The sequence below is a fragment of the Symsagittifera roscoffensis genome, chromosome 4 (genome assembly GCF_963678635.1).
Source record: "Symsagittifera roscoffensis chromosome 4, txSymRosc1.1, whole genome shotgun sequence".
Taxonomy (NCBI): Eukaryota; Metazoa; Xenacoelomorpha; order Acoela; family Convolutidae; genus Symsagittifera; species Symsagittifera roscoffensis.
The window spans coordinates 76,603,125-76,625,867 of NC_087065.1; the positions used below are offsets into that span (position 1 = coordinate 76,603,125).

Here is a 22,743-nt window from a genome sequence, read left to right on the forward strand (position 1 = left end):
GTTTTCTTAGGAATTCAAAAATTGAGAGTTTTAAAAAAATAAGTCAGTATTTTTTTCGGTTTACTTGCATTCATCGACTCGTTTCTAACTGTGTCGGCTATTTTTACCCTTGCGATACGCAAGGGTTTTGCAATGGCTTACGAGATTTTTTTCCCGTAAATTACTTTGTTCACAGAATGGTCAAAATTATAAATGGTAATTTTAGGTTCAGTTCATGTATTTTATGTTTTTAGGCTGATTTTTGTACCGCCCATTTGGCGTTTCTGCAACATTCTTAAAGCAGAATTCAATTTCAATGTTCGATCTAAAGTTGCAAAGTGAGAATTGATTTTCTGAAACATTGATTTGGTCCTCTGAAATTGTGTCTAATTTATAAGTCAAAAATTTTTGTTCGCAATATACTTTCATCAGTTTTATTTTATGTAACTTACTTTACATATCAGTTTTGATTTTATATCAGTTTTTGTTATGCATTTTTATTACTTTTGTTCCCAAAGGTCTCCTATTTGTTTGCTATATTCTTTTATCGGAATTAGATTGTTTCATGTCATTCTCATTGAGTATGTCTGCGTTGAAAAAATCAGGTTTTTTGAAGCACTTTGTTGAATTGTATCAAAAAGGCCAATTTTAGAAGTCCCGACTTTCTGTACTTTTATGTTCACGATTTTTTTCTTAAGTAATCTTCTGCAATCTGTTTTTAGTTTGCAACAAGATTCTCCAGAAGAGACACCCGTACCGAAAGAAGATGACAAGCTGATGGAGGAGGACAAGAAGTCCAGCAGAAAAAATTCGGCAACGGCAGCAGCGAGTGACGTCGAAGTGAAGTTCTCGGCAACCAATGACAATGCAGACATACAAGAGAACGGCAGTTCTGCGGCTGTCCCGAAGCGAGAGAGCACCGAGAGAGGTTCGTTCGAGTCGGCGGCGCATAACGTGAAGCGAATTTTAGCACCGATCATGTTTGAAGGGGAGAGTGATCACTCTTTGCTGAGACCCAAATTCAAAAACCCAAGAATGGAGACACAATATAAGTCCAGCTACTTCAGTGCCGAACTGTTCAGGTTAGTTTTTAGCTAATTTAAAATTTAAGTTTTAGCTTCGAAAACTTACAAGAGTAATTATAAGAGTACCTTGTTTTTTGCGATATCCTTAGTTTTTTGTGGCACAAGTGTGTTGGGTTCCTGGAATACAGTTTAACCACTGAAACACAGTTAGTTTGGCTTTTTTTCGGTTAATTAAATTTGTGGTCTTACATTTTTCATTCTTGCCTTTTTTTTTATAAACACAGCTATGAAACGTGTACCATTTATGTAAATGGTGTGATTGTTTGTGTTAGGTTCCGTGCAGCCCTAGTCTATCTATCCATCTACCTATTGGCCTACATACTCTACTTCATGTTCTCGGACTACGGGACTACTGCTTCAGTGGTTACAGCAGCTGTGTTTCTACTAGTCCTGGCAGTTTTCTTCTTTCTTACCTTTCTACCCATATGCAACTCGTATAACTTCCACGTGTACCATTACGTAATCGCCACTGTGCTGCTAGTGATGCCGATGTGTACTCTGGCGTCGATCGAGTCGGAGACTCTGAACTCAATGTACATTGGAGGTCAGCAACAATCTATGCAATTACAAATTTCTAATGCTGTAATAATATGGTATCGTAGATTGGGACCGTTAAGCTTCCCAGAACTAAGTTTAATTAAATATTTTTAAGGTTTCGTTATGATATAACAGCAATTAAATATAATTGTCATGAAACTTAACCAATCTAAATCTATTTTGATGGATGTTGTCTTCTATTACATCCAGTGATTATCTATCTAATAAGTTTCTTTTTTTCGTGTTCGTATGAATTTTGGAAATGGTGTGTTTCTCTATGTGGGATATAGTCTCTGGTATCTGGTCTTTTATTGTATATTTTGGCATATGGGGTTTTAGTCATGTATAGACCTGGCGCGCCCCTTTTTGTTCCGACGAGCCTTAGGGGTGGGAACGAACTATTGCCTAAAATTTTGTTATGAGAATAACTTTCGTAGGGCATCATTTTAAAGTACTTTCAGTCTTGACTTTAGATTCCAAAAAGAACTCAAATAATTCATAGTGGTTAGAAAAACTGGTCTGACATTTTTTCTGACTGATTTATCGAGATTCATTACCAGCCTAATTTCAGTTTTTCAAAATTGTATAAGGTACAAAAGGCCAATTTAGAGCTTGTTTTTAAGTCACTGCTGCTATCCAGAAAATAACAAAAAAAATTCTTATATATCTTGCAAAAAATTATATGTTTTTTGCATTTGATTATTGAGATCGGAATATTCTGTGCGGCTTGCGCAACAACCGACTTCTTTTTTGACAATGTAAATTTAATCTTAAGGTTGTGCCACAATATGTTGTTATAACTCTACTTGTGCTTGGTTAAGTTGAACTGACTCATCTAATCTGTTGTTTTTCAGGTGCTGCGTACCCTGTATCTTCTCTGTCGGCCATCTTCCTCATCTTCATCCTCCTCTATGCCGTCATGTCTATCCCGGTGATGCTGGTTTTCTCAGCCGGGTGTCTCTACTCCTTCTGCTTTGAACTATTCTACTTCTTCATGTACACTCCACAAAAGGGAGAACCGAGGTGAGCAATCACTTGTTTAGTTTGCAAGTTGGACAACTTTTTTCAGTGAATACTGAACGAACAGATCTTTGAAAGAAGTTAGTATGAAATAAAGATAGCTTCGGTTTGGATCATCTGGTTCTATGTTTGCCTGACAAATGATTTTGCTATTCTTAAAATCAAAATTATCCATTTTTTCTCGAAATCATGTGTTTTATAGTTGCGTATAGTCTCTTTAGTACGCGCTTTGTCCATTTTGAGAATTTGTTCCTGTTTGTTCCCCTTTGCTCCTGTTTCAATAGCTTTATGGGCAATTGATTCTTTAGTTTTTCTAAGTGCGCTTTTGGTGCCAAATATGAAACTTGGAAGCTATGGCTGTGCACGCCTAAAAGGTTTTCAGTTGCGTTTTCAGTATGGTTTCTCAAAAGCCTAAAAAGGCCTGGTTTGAAAAAGCGTTCATTTCCCTGTGTTTTGGATAGGGTTAAATTTCATTGATTGACTTTTTGAACTGTTTCTTTTAGTGGCCGACCGATGATTCTGTTCACGCGTCTGTTGCTGCACCTGTGTCTGCACACATTGGGCGTGCACTTCAGTCACTACTACTCCTCCAGGAAGAGGGAGTTGTTCAACAAGAAGGGCAGGGCTATTCTGGCCAATCAGGAGATAGAGCGGGAGACGGTGGAGATGAAGAACTTAATTTACTCTGTCATGCCCAAAGTGGTGGCTGAACAGATGATGGCCAAGGAGGACGCCAGCGAAAAGGTCATTTGATAAGTTTGAGCTTGTCACTGTCTTATTTTATTTAAAAAAACTTCCCAGGATAAGCTATCAAAATATTTTGATTGTTATCGATGTAGGTCGCTTGGGTAAACTTATCTTTCAAACTGGGTACGCGATAATAGGCGACAGGCCAGAAGAATATAGGGTCTTTGCTGGATATTGTTTTACCTATTTCGCGACAATTAGAGTCTTCATAAGAGTGGTCCCGGAACACTGTGAGACCTCATTTTGACAAAATTTTCAGCCTCATTTTGAGAAAAAAACTGGTCTAAACGCCGTTTTTGGGCCCTTTTGGCAAAATGTTGACCAAGTCGCGTTTTTTCTTTTCAGCGCGCGCTAGACTTCAAAATCTTTAGATATTGGCGGCTTTTTGGTTGGTCAGCCGAAATATATGTCATAAAATATTACCAAAAGGGGCCCTTTGGTTGGCGAGGGCGTCGAATCCTTTTGGGAATGGGATGGGGGGGGTTGCGTTCGCCTCTTCCCCTCCCTAATTGCGCTCCTGATTGCAGCTGCATCTTTAAATGAAGTAGTTAAATCAAGCGCCACAATTTAAATGTGATTAATACAACGTATTGAAATTTTTTTCTTTCACTTTTCCTAATTTTGTTGTCAAAATCATTTCCACTAACTTAATATGTAGGATTTGTTTTAATGCCTTAAAATTACATTTGTTTTATTATTGAGTTTGTCTCTGGAGGGGTGAGATAAGTTAGTTGGTTCCATTAGTCAGGGCGGGTGATTGTTAGCTATATCTTTTTCACAGTCAGCGACTGAATTTCTACCCAATGCTTCAATTGTTAATTCGAGAGTAAATAAACCAGCCGAAGTATAAACGAACCGAAAATGCGCGAAGTATATAAAGCAGCCGAAAGGTTACATCACATCAATAAAAGTTGAATGACCTTCGTAACTGATACATAATTGTTACATAACTGTAATATAATAACACTTACAAATTTTCGGCTGTTTGATACTTCGGTTGGTTTATATACCACCGTTAATTCAGTCTGAAGTTTGATTGTTTAATTTTTGTTTCAGTCGAAAATGTTCCGTGACTTGTACGTGGAGGTGTTGGACAACGTGTCCATTCTCTTCGCGGACATTGTGGGCTTCACCAACATGAGTTCTGGCAAGACTGCGGAGGAGTTGCTGGATCTCTTGAATGATCTCTACGGGCGCTTCGACCGACTGGCCGAGGAGACTGGATGTGAAAAGATTGCGACTCTCGGAGATTGTTACTACTGCGTGTCTGGATGCCCCAGGGTAGATAGTGTTATTAATTAATTTCAGCTAATCTATTATATATTTAAATGCGGGTTTCTTATCTCGTCATGTTTCAGCTTTGCATGTTTAACGAAAGAATTTTTTCACGTTTAAGCTATATCGTATATTAAAACGCTTAAGAAATTTCATTTGGAACATGTTTAAGAAGTCCCTATGTTGAACTGTTAAAAGGCCAAAACAATGCAAGGGTTGAAAAGTTTACTCAGGTCAGCGTTTCAAAATCTGTTGGAGCTCGAATGCTTTAACTATTACATATTTTTCTTTATTGTTAACGTAAAACTATCAAAGTTTTTGTTTCACAATTTATTTTTTTAATTTTGAATTTCTCAACCCTATAGTGGGATGCTATCAGGGTACATTCAAGGGCTGCAAATCTAGCGTCCAAGTATAAAGGCTCAAATCCTTATAGTTTTCGAGATATGACATTTTCTAAGGTTTTTTCAAAGTTTTTTTTTCAAGAAAATATAAATATAATTTTTTTTTCAAAATTTGAAATGCCTATTTTTATAGTGGGGGCTGTCAGAGTACTCTCAGGTCTTAAGGGTTGCGCATCTTGCCTCCAATAATGACTGCTCAAATTCTTGTAGTTTTCGAGATATGACGTTTTTTCATGATTTTTAAAAAAAATTTCTCAGAAAACTTAGATTTTAAAAAATTCAAAAAGTTTGAAGTTTTCAACCTTGTAGTTTCGTACTGCGAAGATGCTCTCACGAGCTGCAAGTTGCAAATCTTGCGTCCAAATGCGACTGCCCAAACGCTCTCAGCTTCCAAGATGTGACGTTTGTTATGTCTTAATTTAAATTGTTCACAGAACTTAGTTATAAATAATTTTACAAAATTTGAAGTTCTTATCTCAATATTGAGGCTCTTCGATTGTACTTCCAGTAGTTGCGAATTTTGCCTCCAAATATGACTGCTCAATTCTTTGTAGCTTTCGAGAAATGACGTTTTTTGTGATTTTTTTTTGAAAAGTTTCAGAAAAAAATGTTTTTTTTTCTTCAAGTTTTGAAGCTCCCAGCCCAGTAGTTGGAGGCTGTCGAAGTTGTCTTAGGGGTTGAAAATCTTGCCCCATAATGTGACTGCTCGAATCTTTGTAGTTTTCCAGATATGACGTTTTTTGTGATTTTTTCAAAAAATTGTGATTTTTTCAAAAAATTGTGATTTTTTCAAAATTCCTAACCCTGTAGTTGGGAACGGTCAGAATACTCTCAGGGGTTGCTAATCTTGCCTCCAAGTGTGACTGCTCAAATCTTTGTTTTAATGAGATATGACGTTTTTTAAAATCTTTTTTCAAAAAATTTTTAACAGAAAACTCAAATTTAGTTTTTTTTTAATTGAAATTCCTAACCCTGTAGTTGGGGGCTGTCAGAGTACTCTTAGAGTTTGCGAATCTCGACTCCAAATATGACTGCTAAAATCTTTGTGTTCTTGAGATATGGCGTTTTTTATGGAGTTTTCAAAAAGTTTTTTTTTAAGAAAGTTCAAGTTGAAATTTCTCAAAATTTGAAATTCCAAACGCTGTAGTTGGGTACTGTGAGAGCATTCTCAGGAGTTGCAAATTTTGCATTGCAATGCGACTGCTCATTTGCTTTTGTTTTACGAGATGTGTCATTTTTGATGTCATTTTAATATGTTCCAAAGAACTTCACAGAGTTTTATGGTTTTTCAAAATTTAAGTAAAAAAAACTTGAATAAAATTTTTTTAACAAAATTTGAAATTACCATTCCTGTAATTGCTCTCAGAGTACACTCAAAGGATTGCGATCTTATTTCAATATCTGCGTTTTTTCATGATTTGTTAAAATTCGAAGCATCGGAGGTGCGTTACACGCTAGTTAAGTTAAAGGGGAGCGGCGGTGATTTGGTTACGTCTCCACCTCTCAATCGAAAGGTCGGATGTTCGAGGCCCACCATGTTCCGTGCTTGTTGCTTGAGGGCGAGGCAACATTACCCAGCTCAGCAAATTAACTTAATTAAATGCATGTTGTTCTTAAGAAGGGGCTGAATAGCGGTTCTCCGTGATGAGCTGTACAGCTCGTATGTTGGTCCTTTCTCTCGTGGATATATAGTCTCAACAGTTGAGCTAATCAATGAAAGTGGTGAAAACGTGATCAAATAATTTACGGTTCAAGACTTTTGATTTCTTTATTAAGAATGATTTTTTTTCAAGATGAGTTTTTACGAGTCGATGAACGTAGTTAAGACTCTTATTTAGGCAGTTATGATTTTTTTTTTGGTTTTTTCAGAAAAAATTGTGAAATTTGTTCAGGCTCAAATCTGATTTTTCTTGGTTTGGCTTTTAATTTCAGCTCTTTTCCTTCCTTCAACGAACTATTTACAAATTCAAGACTACGGAGATAGTGCTGGTAATTATTTACAATCTAGCCAATCAATGAACAAAGTAAAATAAGTAATCAAATAAACCAATCACAGATCAAGACGATGTCGATTCATCTTTCACAATAAAATGTGAAGATTTTAGTACACAATTTTTTAAAAATCCATTAAATTGAAGCAAAAATCAGTTTATTTATTATTTCATTACTGTTTGTTGGTGATGTAATTTTGTTTTAAGCGACTGTTGTTTTTGCGTGTAGGAGCGTCCAGACCATGCGAAGTGTTCGATCAACATGGGGCTGGCCATGATCCAGGCCATACACCAGTTTGACATAGACAGACAGCAGAGTGTGCAGATGAGGGTGGGCGTGCATACTGGCAAAGTGATCTGCGGAGTTGTTGGAGTCAGAAGACACAAAGTAAGTCAAGTCACAGAGACACAGCAATCATGGGATAATAAGCAACGAACTGCTGGAACAGACAAGTAAGGCAAAAAAGGAATCGAATTTGGAAAAACATTTGCCTGCAACCGACCCAGTTTCAGGTGACCTTGAGGCAAAAGTTTTTTGTGAACAATTGGTGTTTGCATGCCAATTTTTTAGAATAGGATATATGCTTAATTGTACACTATTGATAGCAAGTGTCTTAACGCACGCGCAGCGTTGTGTGATTGTACGATGCTACTTTTTCCCCAAGCTAAGTCGCAAATAAAAGTTCTTCTTTTGGTGGCACTTTTGCCAATGTCAAAGTGCTAAACGGGGAAATTTTGAGGCTGAAGGCAGCATTAGCATGATAATACCATGTGCTTTGACATTTGATTAGTAGTAAGTAAACACAGTTGGGTAGTAAGTTAACGCATTTTTTTTAATTCATCGAATGAACCGAAAAAAGTTGTTTGTTTCATATAACAGTATAAAAATGAAGACTCGATATCAGAAACTTTCAATCTTAACATATTTCGAGAGTTTTTGAAATACACAATTTATACACAGTTTGGCTTTATACGTTATATTTTTTCTACATCAAAAATATTGTGGTTGCATTTAGCTTATTACATTCCTAATTATTGCATACAAATTTTGTTTTTGTGAAATTTGAGATTCAGTGTTGCACCTTGTCTTTGTTTCTTTAAGCGTCAGTGGCACAATTGTGTAGGGAAGCCAACTGGAAAACTTGAATGTCCGAGGAAAGAGGATTAATTCCTGTAGAGGTATTTTTTTCAGAACTCCTTAGTTTTTTTTTACCGTTTTACAGTTACTGCTAGGCGTTGGTTCGCTTCTGACTATAAGGTACTACACTTTTTTCCTGTAAAATACTTTTTTAATAGTCACTGAACGTAGTGAAAGATTTTTTTTGTGTTTGTTTTCCACGATAAGTATTAAAATGCTCGAATAACTACAGATGTGCATTCGCATTCATACTTAATAGTGCATTTAAAATGCACCAAGGTATATATGTACTTTTGAGTTGAATTGAAATTTATCTGCTCTCTGAATAAAACGTGAAATTGGCGCGAAAAAACGTGATTTTTTATATTTCCCAGCGGAATCAAAACTTTATTTATTGATCCAGTTTTCTCTAATTGGGTCAATTGTATCAACAAAAGGTCAATCAAGAAATCTTCTTGAAATTTAAAGAGCAATAAGGCCATTTTTGAAAGAGTATTTTTAACTTTGAAAATCGAAAGATGAAGTTTTTCAAAAACAAGTCAGTTTATCTTCTGTTTCCTTGCATTCATTGATTCTTTTTCAACAGTCCGTTGGTATCATTACTTTCTTCCCGTACTTATTTTAGCCCGTGGTTCGCGTGTGCCTCTGCTGACTTTAGGTTCTGTAGTGATGAAGTACCAGAGCATAAATGCAATGCGCCTATGGACGTTTTTTGACTTAATGGGTAAAACTGTACATTTTGAAAGTGATCTTTTATTGCAGTATGTACATTAGATCAATAACCAGCTATTAAGTGCAGCCAAGGTTAACGATATTAACACAGACTATTATATTACTAATAGCTTTTTAGCTTCAAGGTATATTTTGAGTTCGCCTTGGTATATTTTTTCGCTTAAAGCCTTTATTCTGCCTAATTAGTTTCGGCTTATTTTATCAGCGTAGTGACTTAATTTTGATTCATTTCAATGTAAACATTTTATGTGCTCACCTCTGGATTGCACAAATTGCTAAAATCTCAAAAGAAATTATAGTTCAAGTTTTTCATGACAACAATTTTTTCTATTCCTTTTTTTCGGCTTGATATGTTTCAGCCTTTTTTACATCAACTTAATGGCCTCATAGTGCGCCTCAAAATTTATTGGTGCGTGTGTATGTTCTGAGGCAGAGGGGGACGTAATATGGTTTTTTAGTCTTAATTTTTTCCGGCTTTTTTATTTCTTTTTTTTTTCATTTTCCTTTTTTTCCGGCTGAATAGGTTTCGGACTATATTATATCGTCTTGGTGACTTCATTCTGGTTTATTTGACGAGCAAATAATGTTTTGTGTATGTGTGTTTTGAGGGCGAGGGAGATTTCTTAACTTTTTATTAGTCATGATTTTTTTCGGCTTGATGAGTTTCTGATAAAGTATTCTCGACTTCGTTACCGCTTGTCAATTTTTCACCCGATGTTAGTTTCAAGTTCTTTTGTCTAGTCTGTCCGATGCTAATTCTTTGGCATGTTTTTGTTTCAAAATTAGCCTTATTCATTTTAATAGATCTAGTTTTTTGACATTTTCGATTTTTTTTCCGAATTAGCGGCTTTCATGTTTTATATCGCAAGTGATGCGAAGCTCAGCTTCGCCTCTGTGTAATAAAAACGATCGCAGATGAAATATCATGGGTTAAATTGTGAAATATATATCCGAAGAGCGGTTGAAGAGCTTGGAAAAGCAATGAAGTTAAGAGGATAAAAAATTAAAAGGAAACAGACCGGAGAATGAAATTAACTGGAAGTATTCCATATTAGTTTTTCTTGATATAGGCGATTGATTCCTTCTTTCCTATGCTAGACTCAAATCTTAAGCCTATATATGAACCTTTGCTTTCGCCGGAAAGATTGAGGTAGCGTAGTGAAACAACTTACCAAATAGACATTCCTTCTCAGCTATGGAAGCTTCATTTGTTACTTCGTAGGCGTGATACATCTTTTTAATTTTAATTTTGGCGTCATAGATCAAACTTTAATTAATTAGTTTTAATTTAAATAATTTATTTAAATTAGGTCATCATTAATTGAACTTTAATATGTTGGTTTTAATTTAATCGTTAATTTATTTTTGGTCGTCGTAGATCCAACCATGAGCTGGTCACAGCGAATCTACACACCCAGAAAGGGTACATTTTCGAAGCGATCTCAAACTGTATCCATTAGATTTAACTCGGGTTTTTTCCATCGTGAGTGGCTTGGGAAATGGAGCAGATGATTCTTCCCCGATTTTCCATAACGTGAAATGATTTGTGTTGTTTTTCTGTAGTTCGATATCCTGTCGGATGACGTGTTCATCGCCAATGACATGGAGTCCTCGGGGGAGCCGAGTGCAGTCCACATCTCCGAGTACACCCGGATGGCCCTGGACAAGAATGGAGACGGGGACCAGTTCGTCCTCAAAGAGTTCAAACCAGACGAGGAGAAGAGCTCGAAACTGTCTCGCAAACCATGTCAGTATAATTCTCAGCAGGGAGCGGGGAAAAAAGAAAAAATTTTGGTCGGAAAAAGTATTTTTCAAATTTTTTTATGGCGGCCAAAAAAAGATTTTAAAAAATTTAACAACACAAAACACAAACTCCAGTTTATGGTTTTTTAAAAAATTTTGCTGTTTTTAGGGCAATTTTGGGCAAATTTATGTTTTTGCGTTTTTGTGCAATTTTTACTTAATTACGAGCAAAAAAGTTTTTAAAAAAGTAGTTACTTTTTCAGCTCCCTGGCATTCAGTCCGCTGAAAGTAGCGAGACGTTAAACAAAGATTTTTTCAGAAGTACGTTTCATTTCTACGGTTCATTGATAGAGGTGTTAGTGGAGCTGAAACATCATTATGCAGTGAAGCATCAAGCAAGACAAAAAAATGAACCTTCAGTACTGAAAAAATTTCGGAACCATTAGGACATTGATTAATCCCACGTGCAACCCTTTTAATATAAAAGCTATAGAAAACGACACTGTTACAAAACAGAAAAAAGCTAAGATTCTTCTGTTTTTTTTTAATAAATATGCAGCCATATTGTTTTTTTTTGGCTTAGTCGTTAGTCGCGCTTTAAAAATGTGGATAAAAAGCGATCTAATTTGTCAATTTTGGAATTTTTTTGCAATATTTCGTCCATAGCTTACAAAGTATGGTCAATATATGGTCTTTAAGGTCGAAAAAAAAGTTGTAGTCTATTCGTTTGCAATTTTAAGTCAAGTAAACAAAATATATCGGTTTGGCATGATTGATGATTATATCCATTTTCATTAAGATAAGGACAACAACTCATTTCTTATTTTCGTTTTCTAGTAGAATTTTGTTTTGTTTCAGACAAGAAGACGTATCTGGTGAGCAAGAAATTTGGATCAGATGACCAGCAAACCAATACAGGATCGCCGGTGAGATAGAGAATTGTGTTTTTGGAGAAAAGTGTTTTAAAAAGTCGACGAACGTTGTTCAGACTCTAATATAGGTCACGATGATTTTTTCCTCGGAAAAGTCTTAAAATTTCTGCAGGCTTAAATTTACTTTTTCGCTGTTTGACTCTTTTTAAGTTCAGTGCTTTTCCATTGTTAAAAGGAAGGCAAAATCCACTATCGAGCAGCAAAAATGTAAAGGTCACGAAAAACGCGATCGACTTCTAGTTTCGAAAATGGAAATTAATTATCAGATATCCCAGTGAAATCAAAGTTTTGCGTATTGATCCAGTTTTCCAATTTGGGTGAGTTTTCTCAAAAAAATGCTTAACATAAATTGTTATAGAAATTCAAAGTGGTTTAAGGGCATCCATTTTTTGAATTTTGAAATTTTAGATTTTTATTTAAAAAACAAGTCAGTGTTTTTTGTTTACTTGCGTTCATTGACTCTTTTCCAACTGTCATTTGGCTATGTTTTTAGTTGTCATACGATTAGTTATAATCCGTGTTCTGTGAAGTTTTATGGTATTAGTGCACAGGGCCATGACAAAGGTTTTTTTTATTGGTACATGTCTCAGCTTTTTTAATCTATGAATCAGCTCAGACACAATTTAATAAAGTTTTAGTTTGAGTCAGTTGTTTATTTTAGTCGAAGAAAGCGAAGGAAAGCTGTTCACAACAGGGTGAATCGAAAACAGATGCAGATGGTGTAGACAAGAAAAACTCCGTGGCTGCTTCCACTTCGATCGCGGTGGCCGGCGCCACAACTGGCGAGAGCTCCACAGATGACAAACTCACTAAGGGCTCTGAGAAGAAGGAACAGGATGCCGGAGCTCTAGGAGTCCTCGAGGACAACAGCGAAGAACAACTGATCAAACTACTGGAGAGGAGAGGCACCAGCATCCATATATTCACGGACACCCCAATCAACTTGGCCACTCTGTGGTTCAAAGGCTCCCTCGAAACCGAGTACAAATTGTTCTTCCGAGAGAAAATCATGGACGAAGTCTCGCATGAACATCTGAAGTGTACTGCGTTTGTGTATGACTTACTTCCAACTGCTATTCTGTACACAGTCGTGGCGTTCTGCTTGATTGTGAGCAGCGTAGTGCACAAGGAGCCTTTGGCGGTCAGCTTCTACATAGTTTTGGTGGTGATCTCAATACTAGTGTTTCTGATTCTAGCGTTCCATCTTATATTTGTCTCGAGCGAGAGCCACAGGGAGTCTCTGTCAGTGATAGTAAGTGGGTGGATTCCCTGCCATGTTTCGGGACTGCTCATGCTGTTTGCACCTATTGCACTCTTGATAGCCTACGCCACGTGCTCTTTCGAGCTCTCACCCTACTTCTGCTATATTAGCGTTCTTCTCTGGATCCATTTTGCTAACTACCCTAGACTAAGCACTCTGGTCAAAGTTCTCGTTCTTCTCATTTCTACGATCATTATAGCTATTCCGCTCAATGTCAACAGTCTCTGCTGCGACGGAAGCTCAAACAGAACCATAGAAGTGAACGGCACAGAAATAAACATCCAACTTCCTCTGTCGGTTTTCTCAGGCCGACATCCGATTAGAGTTGAATTAGTCCTTCAATACGTGCTTTTGTGTGTGTTTGTTTGGATGCTCAGTGTAGATTTCGAAACGATGATTCGCGCCAATTTCCACGCGGATATTCAAGAACGTGATCGTAAAACGGAAATGGTTCGAATGAACGAAAAAACGCAGACGAAACTTCAAAATATTATGCCTGCATATGTTGTGGACTATTTCAACGAAACAAACACTAGAGTTTACAGTGCGTCGAGGCATAATGTCGGCATAATTTTCTTCTTCGTCGATTTCTGGGCGAGTTACTCGGAGGACTACAAGTCGGGCGCCGAGTACATTAGACTGCTGAACGAACTGGTCTCGGATTTCGACGCGTTGCTGGACAAAGACGAATACAAGTTCGTGATTTATCTGTGAAATCATATTTAGTGAACAGTGTTGTTCACAGAAAAATTTGGAAGGGAGGGTGGTTTTTAGAATTTTTTGAACCTATTTTTGTAGGTCGAGTTTTTGTCAAAATCTGGATAATAAATATTATCCCCATCGGAACGCCACTAAAAATGAAATTTACGATCATGTGAATTTATTTAGTTTTAATATTGGAAGGTTCATATCAAATGAAAATTACTCGCTGACGTTTGTCCATAGCAAAAGACTGAAACTTTATTTTTTATCATTACCTGGCCCAGGTGATTAGAAGGTGGTAAAATTTATGGCGGTATATATATTAGCCGAAGCATAAATCATACAAGTTCAATCAATATGTCTGCAACAATCATGGGATCTTGATACACGGCTTGAAATTGAAATTTGTATATTCTTAGACTCTGAATTAGTCCTATGGGTGGATATATTTACTAGGTACCATAGGAGGGGGTTGGGTGGAGGTGGGCTTATTAACATGATCCCAATTTTTTATATGTACTGCAAAGAACATAACAAATTACTCAACTTTCCGTTTGTTGAATTGAACTTTCTTCGGTGCCTTTTCCCATATACTCAAGGTATGAATGAACAAATGGGATTTCGAGCATGTTTGAATACCTATTTGTGACAATTTAGGTACGTGGAGAAGATCAAGACAATCTCGTCGACTTATATGGCTGCGAGTAATTTGAACCCTGCCTACAATGACGCAGACTGGAAACTGCAGCTGTCTGCTCTCATGCACTTCATGCTCGAACTCAAGCAGAAACTCATAGAGTTCTGCCAAGACATCCCAGGTGCCATGAAATTGTTGATTTGCTCCACTTAAAAATAAGCGAAAGTCATGTTTGAAGGGAGCAAAATTCCCTGCTGAATAAAGAGCTGCTATAGCAACCAATAACTCGAAAGAAAAGCTGCTAGAAAAAAAAACTATTTTTTGTTTTTGGCTCGTTTCTGAGAAATTTTAACCTTTTTGCTGTCTATACGAATTGAAATTAAGCACCTCAGCGATGCTTCATCATGTCGAGGTGTTTTAGGTCAGGCCACATATATTTCGAAGGGTGGTATTAACTATGGACCTGTGACTGCCGGTGTGATCGGGTCCTCCAAGCTGCACTTCGACATCTGGGGTGATGCGGTGAATGTCTCCAGCAGAATGTACAGCACGGGAGACAGCAACATGCTTCAGATGACAGAGAGAACAAAAAATGCACTCATAGAGGTAAATTGTTATAGTATATTTTAAAATAAGTTTTGGCCAACTGATGAAATAGTTTTCACACTCGTTTCTGCATAAAGAATGAATTAAAATAAAACTGGTTAACTGTTTCCTGTGCACATTTTTGCGTATGAAAATTTTGACTGTTTATTTGAAATTTCAAATTTGACTTTGTAAACTTCAAAATACAATAATTTGCTAATCAAAGTTGAATTTCAAAAAATCATATCATGGGGGGGGGGTAATTATCGAAATCCGTCGAAACATTATTTATCAATGATGGAAATCAGCAGCCCTGAGCTCTATTCTTAGGTCTATTTTTCTACGCTGTTAATTGTTGCCCTACCCAACTCTCAATCATTATGAGCCTCCGAGCAATCAATCATGGTCGAAGTGTATAGGGGTGTAGTCATGGTACATTTCCAGGACCATGCTAGCTATTTCCACATTGCAAGGAGGAATGTGGTTGGGGTAATTAATAATATCCATTTCCTGCAGTTTGTTTTCAAACATAAAGCGATGAGCTGTAAAAGTTTCGATGAGCTTTTTGTAGAGAATGCATGCTTTTTGTGGTTGCATATGCATGACCAGGTGTTTTTGGTTTTAGGCCAAATGGGAATCTGAGAAATTCGTCTACCGGAAGAAAGTTTTCGTCAAGGGCAAAGGCGACATGGAAACATATTACTTCAAGCATTAAAGCTCAGACGGACGACAGGTTAATTGGCAGAATAGATAATGAATCCGCAATTTTCCAATCAAGGTTTCAAATCCCAACTTCAGTATATGAATTTAGAATGAATTTTGTATTTTTAGTTGCTTCTATTTGCAGAATTCGTTACAGGTGCGGTTTTGTAATTAATATAATTCAATTTGTAGTGGCTTTGTTATTTCACTCAGCTGCGTTTGTGAATACCCCTGGCGATCCTTAGAATTTACAGCTTATTGGAGTTTGGCCATAAGAAAATCCCATTTTATTGGACGACTGGAGCGATATGTACCGAAAACTTCTTTGTACTTGAATTTAGTTATCTTCTAATCTATCCCTATATCTATAACTACTGAAGAATAATTTATACAGAAAAATCAGGGTTGAAAGATTGATGTGGCTACTAAAATACCTATATGTGGTCGAGTTTTGTAAAACAGTATGATAACACAAATATGATTGCTTTAATTAATAGATGAATTATGAATTGTAAATAAAAGTTAAATTTAATTTCTAATCGATATATCAGATTTTTAAAAGAAACATTCTGCGATTCTGAGAATCATAAGAAGCTGAGGAAAACATGTTCCGTGAAAAGATTAGAACCAAAATCGTTCATAAAGTGCTATTCTGACGATTTGATCAACGCTAAGTAGCTGTCAATCATTATGGTTTTGCATTTTTTTTCACTCTAAAAATAAGGTGAAGTACTTAACTAAGTGATAATTAAGGTAAGTTTCACCTCAATAATGCCATAAAATTACTTAAAGTAAAAGCTTACCTTAAAATATTAAGGTAACTTAATGTAGATTCAGGTATGATTATTTCAGATTAGGTTTGCTTTGCTTTTGTTTGGTGAAGCAGAATTAAAATGAGTGGAAGTAAAGTGCAGTTGTACTTGGAGAGGCACCGCATCAGCGATGTGTTCGACCACCTCATGAAGAATCTGGTTAGTATTAAATTAGCACTAACCGTTTTTTAATCATTTTTAAAGTGCTCTAGTAACTACAGATGTGCATTCATACATATCAATTCATTTATGAATGCTCTTAAAAAAATTGTCTAAGGCGCATTCTTTTAAGTGATTTGGTAGAACTAGGGAAATCAAAATGGTCAACCTAAAAATATGAAAAGGTTCTACCAAAATTTCTTTGAAATTTCTGTTGAAATTTCTTTTGAACATTTTTTAAAAATCCGTTCCCCACTCGAGAAAATCCTGGATACGCCCCTGGGTATGTACGTACTTTTTGAGTTCACTTTAAACTCATCTGCTGAAAAAATGTGAACGAATTCTAGTTCCGAAAGGGAATTCAATTTTTAGTTTTCCCTGCGGAATACGAATTCTAGTTCCGAAAGGGAATTCAAATTTTAGTTTTCCCTGCGGAATAAGAACTTTACCTTTTGATACACTTTTTTCGAAGTGACTTGGGGACTTAATTCGAAATGGACCTAATTCAAAGGGTTTAGTCCAAATAATTTTGCTATTCGAAAGTTTTTTCAAAAGTAAGTCAACTTGTTTTCTGTTTCCTTGCATTCATTGATTCTTTTCCAACTATATGTTGGCTGTGTTTGTTTCATAAATTTCAGTTTAATCTCTCGAAAAAAATTATCTTCCGCATTTCTAATAATAGACTTAGATCATTGAGAACAATTTACTTATCTTACTGTCATTTTAAATATCATTTTTCTGACTTTTCAAATGAAATCGAAAATCATTCATGTTATTGGAGATATAATGGCTCTTGGAACAAACATAAAAGTTTATTTTGACGTAGGTGAGAGATCTACCTATGGATCCCATTGGACATCTCATGCTCACTTTGAAGTCTATAAACAGACCGACAACAGACTCATTGGGACTGACTTCAGCAGCCAAACCACCTCCCACTAGACCACCCTCCAAGTCAGCAACGGCACCACAAGGTAAGTGTTATTGTTCCGATGCGGAGTGTAAATGAGCTTCGTAATCCGATGTTTTTACCCACGCGTATGCAGATACCGGAAATAAAAGGCTGATGGGTTCGATTGTCATTTTATAGCGTAACACTTTTAGTAATTATTGGAGCTGCATTTGAAAATTTGGGAAACGTTTTCTTGGATGATGCTTGCCATTTTTGCCATTTTTGCCATTTTAGTCTTATATTGTATATGAACGCGGACCATGTTGCACTCAATCTCGACGGATAGTAATTACCCTTGCGATCAGCAAGGGTTTCGCAACCGGATACTAGATTTTGGTTCCCGTAAATAATTTTGTTTACAAAATGGTCAATTTAGTAGGAATGCCAAATTTTACACATGCTCAATTTCTTGATACTTAACAAAACTGCATCAAGGTAGTATTTAGCTGAAATTCCTCTGAGGCAGTAATTTTTGTTTCACATAAGTTGAAAAATTGGTGAACTTTTTGGATTTGTGGTTCTCGTCCTAATTTTATGCTGTCATTACGCTTGCGATTAGAAAACCTTATCAAATCGGAATATAGTCTTTTTTGGGTCGACAACTTTTTATTTTTAATCGAATCTTCTTAATTACTTGGTGTCTTGGTTCATGATAAATTCCATTTTCTAAGCGCCTCCGGCATAATTTATCTGGAGGTAACGATTACGCCTGGGACGGCAAAGGTCCTGGGCTCAAATCTGACCAGTACCTGTTTTTTTTTCAAACGGGAAATATTCCATTTTCAGAAACTTGTATGGGTTATTATTGAGAGTAATGAACGTAGTGCTCAAAAGTCCTGTCGGCTTAAACAGTTTCGGCTTATTTTTATCGGCTTAGTAACCCAATTTTGGGCCGTTCGCGGGAGCCATAATTTGTATGTTTTCCTCCAGAATTTTTTTTTTGCTCGATAATTTTTTCTGGAATTTTCCTTGAATGCCATCGAGTATGTTTCTGGGCATGTTTTCCGCAAATAAAACATCATTCCAGGCAACATTTTGAAAATTTTCCTTATGGTTTCTTCGAAAATGTTCACGTTTTCTTTGGTTTTAGTGGTTCTACTTTCCTTTCCTGTCAACCTATAATGCGTAATTTTGAGGGTAAAATATATTCTTGTGCTTTTGTCTGTTTCAATAGGGATGGGTCGTAAAAAATTTTAAAAATTTATAGCTCGAAGTTTTTGATCGCACTTTCGTTTTCGGCTTTCTTTCTATCTCTCATTCATAATGCTTTTAAGGCTGTTTGTCAACTGCATTTAACACAAACATATGAATTTTTGGAAGTGTTGTTTTTTCTAATTTTTTTTTTTTCAAATTAATTTTCAATTTTTTTACTTTTTTACTTTTTCATCTTGATTTTTAAAAAACTTTCAACGCCCTCTGTTTCTAGCAAAATATTTTCGTTGTATTGCAAGTACTGCAATGCTGCGCTTCACCTCTGTTCATTTTCTTTTTGAAGATTTTGAATAGTAAAAGCTGTTAATAATTAGTTTTAAGCTTCTTGTAGCCCCTAGTTATGTACTACTAGTGTAATAACCAACTACACTTATGCATTAGCAATCAGTTTGGTTGTAATACACTTGCGAGAGCAATTATTTTATAATCGGGACTAGACTTTTTCCCGTGACCACCTTTTCTTACAAATCTGTAAGAAACTGAAGTTGTTTTATTAGTGCTCTCAGGGTTACCAACTGGTCTCTATTATTGTGAATGGTCACTATTGGTCGCTAAAAGCTCTACTTTTTTACTGGTCACTATTTTTATTTAATAGTCATGAGTACATTAAAACTCCTGAGGTCCCCCTTTGAACTATTTTGAGATATCCATTTTTGGCTGACGGACCCCAAAACTTTTTTAAAGGTGCCTCAGGCGCCAATATGCACTAATTTTGAGGAGCGCACGCCAAAAAACGTAATTTTTTGGTCCAAATAAACGCCTTTGATTGGTGGTTTTCTTTCAAAATTTTGCCTGTGGCGCAGAAAATTTGGCCAAAACAAAGTCTTTTTAGTTCTTTGGAAACCTGTTTTTTGTTCATTTTGAGATGGTTTCGGTAGATTTTTGATTAAGTCACTAATTTTCGGCGACAAGTTGGTAACCCTGAGTGCGGTCTTATATTGCTACCGGTCCTACTCAATGCCAGAACAACCGTGCGGGAGGGAAGATGTCATCCATTTCGCCGCATCTGGTCCCACCTTGAGGAAGCGGATGACACTGGGACCCCTCCAACCTTGTTTTAATGCTAAGAGATTGCGGAGTTTTTTCGTGATGTCTGCTAGTTTCATCGTACGTGCAAGTGTTTTTGCTTTTTTTCTGTAATTTGTAATTTTTTCCTGTAATTAATAGCCCTGGTTCGGTATATTTTCCTTGGTCAAAGATTCATTTAGTTTGTGTTCCAAAAGTTTTCGGCTTAATGGGCTGGTACCCACGTGTTCTCGGCTTGGTGGCCGCTCGGTAAAAACTAAAAACTTATTAAATGCTGTTGGTTGATTTTCTTGACTGTTTTTCTGAATTCATTTTCATTTTTAAGTTTCGATTTTTTCAGTCTCATTTTCTATTTGCTAGCTTGCAAGTCTGCGCTTTTGTTTTATCGCAAGTGATGCGAAGCTTCCTGTGGCCTCTGTGTAATATAATGATTCACAAAAATAAAGCAAACTTTTCTGTACGCCTCCGTAGAGTAATTTATAAACGATTTTTGATGATTTTTAGGCAGAGCTGCAAAAGACATGTCGAGGTCTAGCCAAACTCATTCTGCTGTTTCTAAGAGCTTGCATGGACCCTTATCGAAACAAATTGGCTCCAAAACAGGCGGAGAAAAGACAAAACCAGGTCAGCAAAACATAGAGCCTAAAGGTCAAGCAAGGTCATCTGTGCCGTCAAAGTTGGAGTTCAAAAATGATACTTCGGAAGCAAACGACGATGAAGATTCAATGTTGGAACGTGAATTAAGTCATCCTGTACAATTCAGAAAGGAAACTGAAGAACAAACAAACGAATCTAAGAAAGAAACATGCGATGGAAATAAACAATCTAGATATCCTTCTAAGAAATTAGCCTTAAAAATGCAGAAAGAAAGCCACAAAAAGGCTTTAATGGACTCGCTGAGATCTGAAAACAGTAATAAAGAAAACACATTTCTGCTTCATAGTTGTGAAAGCGATGACAACGTCGAAAGTGGATTAGAAGAAGATTATTCTGACTTGATAGCCGATGGAATTGTGCCGAAAGCAGCTTCCAAGCCAAGTCGGAATGGTAAGAAGAGTTGGAACATCCTAACCAATCAGCAACCACCAATTATGCAATTAGACGATATTACAATGCAAGAACAAGTAACTATTTCTGTGTGCTCGAGGTGTGCCAAAGTTATGAATGAATTAGGCGAAACGGATTTTGAAGCGATTGGAAAAAGAAAATCTGCGAGCCATCAAAACTCAACAGAGAAATTAGAAAATGACGAAAGCGTGGTTTTTGACCAAGGAGTCGACAGTTCTCGTGGGTTTCAATGGAAATTTGCGACTGGCGACTCAGACACGGAAAGTGTGACTAATTTTATGACCAGAAAACAGAACTTCTTCCGAACGTCAACGTCTTCGGTTGCAAATGATACATTTCGAGTTGATTCCTCGCGAGAAATAATGGATGGGAGTCCAAAACGAAAAGCAGCGGTGTCTTCAAGTCGAGAAACAGTTCGGAGCAGTCCGAGTAAGTCCAAAGGATGGGTTGGTTCTCATCTTGATTCTTCCGACGAAGATTTCTAGCTGCCCGATTCAAAAACTTTTCAGTGATCTCAACTAAAATTGGCTATCTGTAAATATGTATTGTCTGTCTGTAAAAAAGATTTTGTACAAATGTTAACAAATCAATTGAAGTTTTCATTCGCATCAATTTTCATAGAACGTGTTTACCCTTGCGACTAGCCAGGGTATTGAAATCGGGTATAAGACGTTTTCCGCTTAAAGTTTTTTCCTTGAAATCGGCCATGAAGTTCAATTTGATTTCTAATAATATCAATTTTAATGGAATAATTGTTTCTTTCCATTTGAGAGGTAACGCCGATGCTTGATTCGATTATGGGTGGGACATTTAGCTCAGGCAACAGAGATTTTTCTTGAAGTATCAGTTAATTGTACGATTTTTAGATGCCATTCCTGCGCTCGAAATAGAGGTCTTGTTGGAATTTCCGCTTGCGCTGTAGGCTTACCCGGCAGATATTTCCATGATTTTTGCAACATTCTTCTAAAGTTCATATATTTTAGTTTTGATTTTTGGATCCTTTTTGCGCGTACTCGCAGTTTTTTAACAATAATTATAAAAAATCATAGTAATAATAATCGTAACCACAATTACACTAGCCAGCTTGCAAGCGTAGTCTATTAGTATGAACCCTATTTTTTCCCACCTAAGTCGCAAATAAAAGTGCTTATTTGGTGACACTGCTATAATCACGACCTGTAGCATTAGAAATTTCATAGCATCTATTGTCTGCTTTTTTTTATTGCCGTTTGCTATGCGTTAGTGGCTGAGATTTTTTTCTCTAGGTTCAGGTTCGAATTCCTCGCGAGGTACAATTGCTTAAACTAATTCCAGGCTTATTTCTGGTTTTTCTTATTTCACTTTATAGAGCTGCTTTTTTGTCGTGTTCTCGCTAGTGTTAGCGAAGCGCAGCTTCTCTTCTGTGTAATTATTGTGGTTCCTGCGAATCGAAGAGGAGCTATCAGAAGGTCTGACCAGCCTGTCGAAGGGTAGTCTTTTTATATTATTTCGCCACATTCCAGACTGAGTCAATTTGTTCAGCGAAATTTTTGGTCGCTGAAATTTCACGTCTTTGGTCTAGAACTTTTTCGGGGTACCACTATTCAGCTGAAATTGGCCAGATTGAGGTAGACCTGAAGCGAAATGCCTTTTAACGCTTTTCTTCTTAGATTTTTTTGCGGCTTTCTTGCTTGTTTTTGCGAAGTTCAGCTTCGTCTCTGTGTAAAATTACTATTATTGCAAAACTTTGTCATTTTTCAAATGTTTCTTGCCATTTATATGTAATGTTTCACATGTTTTCAGTTCTACCGATATTCGAAAATAACTGAAAAAATAATCAAAATTGAAAATTCACAGGAGTCTGTCATTACGTTTTGTGCCACCAGAAATAATGTCTCTGGAGGAATTGTGTGTGTTCGCTAAGACAACATGATAAAAACTTATGGAATCACAGAATAATGTGATACAACGATGCAAAATAACACAGTTAATGCTTTCTTAATTTGTCAATTGAACGGAAAAAGCTATTTGTTTCAAACAATAGTATAATATTTAAAACACTATT

The 22,743-nt window shown here is 36.5% G+C and overlaps 2 protein-coding genes across 3 annotated transcripts in view; both read left to right on the forward strand.

Annotated features, from left to right (window-relative positions):
* The window catches only part of LOC134843576 (adenylate cyclase type 9-like), a 31,763-nt gene extending 15,769 nt beyond the window's left edge, over positions 1–15,994 (forward strand). For both annotated transcript variants that reach the window (XM_063859714.1, XM_063859713.1), the window contains exons 3-14: positions 702–1,061; positions 1,337–1,608; positions 2,456–2,624; positions 3,125–3,365; positions 4,425–4,649; positions 7,268–7,426; positions 10,472–10,655; positions 11,510–11,577; positions 12,245–13,539; positions 14,204–14,364; positions 14,605–14,789; positions 15,394–15,994. In XM_063859714.1, the coding sequence (XP_063715784.1) occupies positions 702–1,061; positions 1,337–1,608; positions 2,456–2,624; positions 3,125–3,365; positions 4,425–4,649; positions 7,268–7,426; positions 10,472–10,655; positions 11,510–11,577; positions 12,245–13,539; positions 14,204–14,364; positions 14,605–14,789; positions 15,394–15,483 (3,409 nt within the window). In that variant the 3' untranslated portion in view covers positions 15,484–15,994. The remainder of the gene's footprint in view (positions 1–701; positions 1,062–1,336; positions 1,609–2,455; positions 2,625–3,124; positions 3,366–4,424; positions 4,650–7,267; positions 7,427–10,471; positions 10,656–11,509; positions 11,578–12,244; positions 13,540–14,203; positions 14,365–14,604; positions 14,790–15,393) is intronic.
* Positions 15,995–16,326: 332 nt separating this feature from the next.
* Positions 16,327–21,248, forward strand: LOC134844092 (uncharacterized protein C8orf34-like). The gene is made up of 3 exons (XM_063860567.1): positions 16,327–16,441; positions 17,268–17,415; positions 20,136–21,248. The coding sequence occupies exons 1-3, from the start codon at positions 16,364–16,366 to the stop codon at positions 21,182–21,184; spliced, it is 1,275 nt and encodes a 424-aa protein (XP_063716637.1). The 5' UTR covers positions 16,327–16,363; the 3' UTR covers positions 21,185–21,248.
* The last annotated feature ends 1,495 nt before the right edge of the window (positions 21,249–22,743 follow it).

Coding starts and splice junctions, on each gene's coding strand:
- LOC134844092 (XM_063860567.1), top strand. CDS start 16,364: ATGAGTGGAAGTAAAGTGCAGTTGTACTTGGAGAGGCACCGCATCAGC. Junction 16,442..17,267: donor ACCACCTCATGAAGAATCTG/GTTAGTATTAAA, acceptor ATTTTGACGTAG/GTGAGAGATCTACCTATGGA. Junction 17,416..20,135: donor GTCAGCAACGGCACCACAAG/GTAAGTGTTATT, acceptor GATGATTTTTAG/GCAGAGCTGCAAAAGACATG.